Source organism: Microtus ochrogaster, unplaced genomic scaffold, assembly GCF_000317375.1.
Source record: "Microtus ochrogaster isolate Prairie Vole_2 unplaced genomic scaffold, MicOch1.0 UNK21, whole genome shotgun sequence".
In the NCBI taxonomy this organism is placed as follows: Eukaryota; Metazoa; Chordata; class Mammalia; order Rodentia; family Cricetidae; genus Microtus; species Microtus ochrogaster.
The window spans coordinates 2,330,345-2,331,545 of NW_004949119.1; the positions used below are offsets into that span (position 1 = coordinate 2,330,345).

The 1,201-nt window shown below is 53.2% G+C and overlaps 2 protein-coding genes across 2 annotated transcripts in view; both read left to right on the forward strand.

The window, feature by feature from the left end:
- Adk (adenosine kinase) overlaps window positions 1-1,201 on the forward strand; it is a 393,356-nt gene that overhangs the window by 100,897 nt on the left and 291,258 nt on the right. The gene's annotated exons all lie outside the window — the stretch shown is intronic.
- On the forward strand, window positions 140-756 carry LOC101985576 (ras-related protein Ral-B-like). Its single transcript, XM_005367706.1, has one exon. The coding sequence runs from the start codon at window positions 140-142 to the stop codon at window positions 713-715; it is 576 nt and encodes a 191-aa protein (XP_005367763.1). The 3' UTR covers window positions 716-756.

Sequence of the window (1,201 nt, forward strand, 5' to 3'; positions counted from 1 at the left end):
CAAGCCCCTCTTCTGACCTCTTTGGGCACCAGGTACACACATGGTGCACATACATACATGCAGACAAAACATTCATGCGTATAAAGTGAAGTAAATAAAATTTAAAAATTGAAACAATATAAAAGCAAATCATGGCTCAATGACAAATCGACTGGGTACAGCTGGGGTCCGGCCCCAGGACGGGGCGGGGCGTGCGGTTCCCCAGTTTGTAGAAGACTATGATGAGCCCACCAAAGCTGACAGTTACAGGAAGAAGGTGGTCCTCGACGGCGAAGAGGTTCAGATAGACATTCTGGACACAGTCGGCCAGGAGGACTACGCGGCCATCCGAGACAATTATTTCCGCAGCGGAGAAGGCTTTCTGCTTGTGTTCTCCATCACCGAGCACGAGTCCTTCACTGCCACGGCCGAGTTCAGGGAACAGATCCTCCGAGTCAAGGCCGAGGAGGATAAAATACCCCTGTTGGTCGTGGACAACAAGTCTGACCTGGAGGAGCGGAGGCAAGTGCCCGTGGACGAGGCCCGGGGCAAAGCCGAGGAGTGGGGTGTGCAGTATGTGGAGACATCAGCCAAGACCCGTGCCAATGTGGACAAGGTGTTCTTTGATCTGATGAGAGAAATCCGAGCAAAGAAGATGTCGGAGAACAAGGACAAGAACGGCAGGAAGAGCAGCAAGAGCAAGAAGAGTTTCAAAGAGCGATGCTGCTTGCTGTGAGCTGGGCGCCCGCGGCGGAGCGCAGAGTGGACCGCGCTGCACGCCAGAGTCTGTCCCCAGTATGGCTTCCTCCAGTTTGGCTTCGCTCTCCACAGCCGCATTCACGGTTACTTCTTTAAATGGGACAGATATCTGTGCATAGGTGGCTGACAGAAGAAAGGCACCTTTGTGTGGTAGATCTGTTAACGTCAGCAGGACCTCCGAGGACCTGCCCCCCCCTCCCCAACCATGACAGCCACCATCTCTAGGGACATAGAGCTGGAGATCCCAGACAGCTGAGTTGGGATGACGAGGAAGCATACTGTCACAGCATCTTCTTCTGCTGTTTAGGACACAACCATCTTTTGTTTGAAAATTAAAATGCCTCATTTTGGATCGGCGTGGTGTACACGCCTGTAGTCCCAGCACTTTGGAGGGTAACGCAGGGAGGGTATCCTGAGATCAAGGCCAGCCTGGGCTACCCAGCAAGGCCCTGTCTCAAAAAGA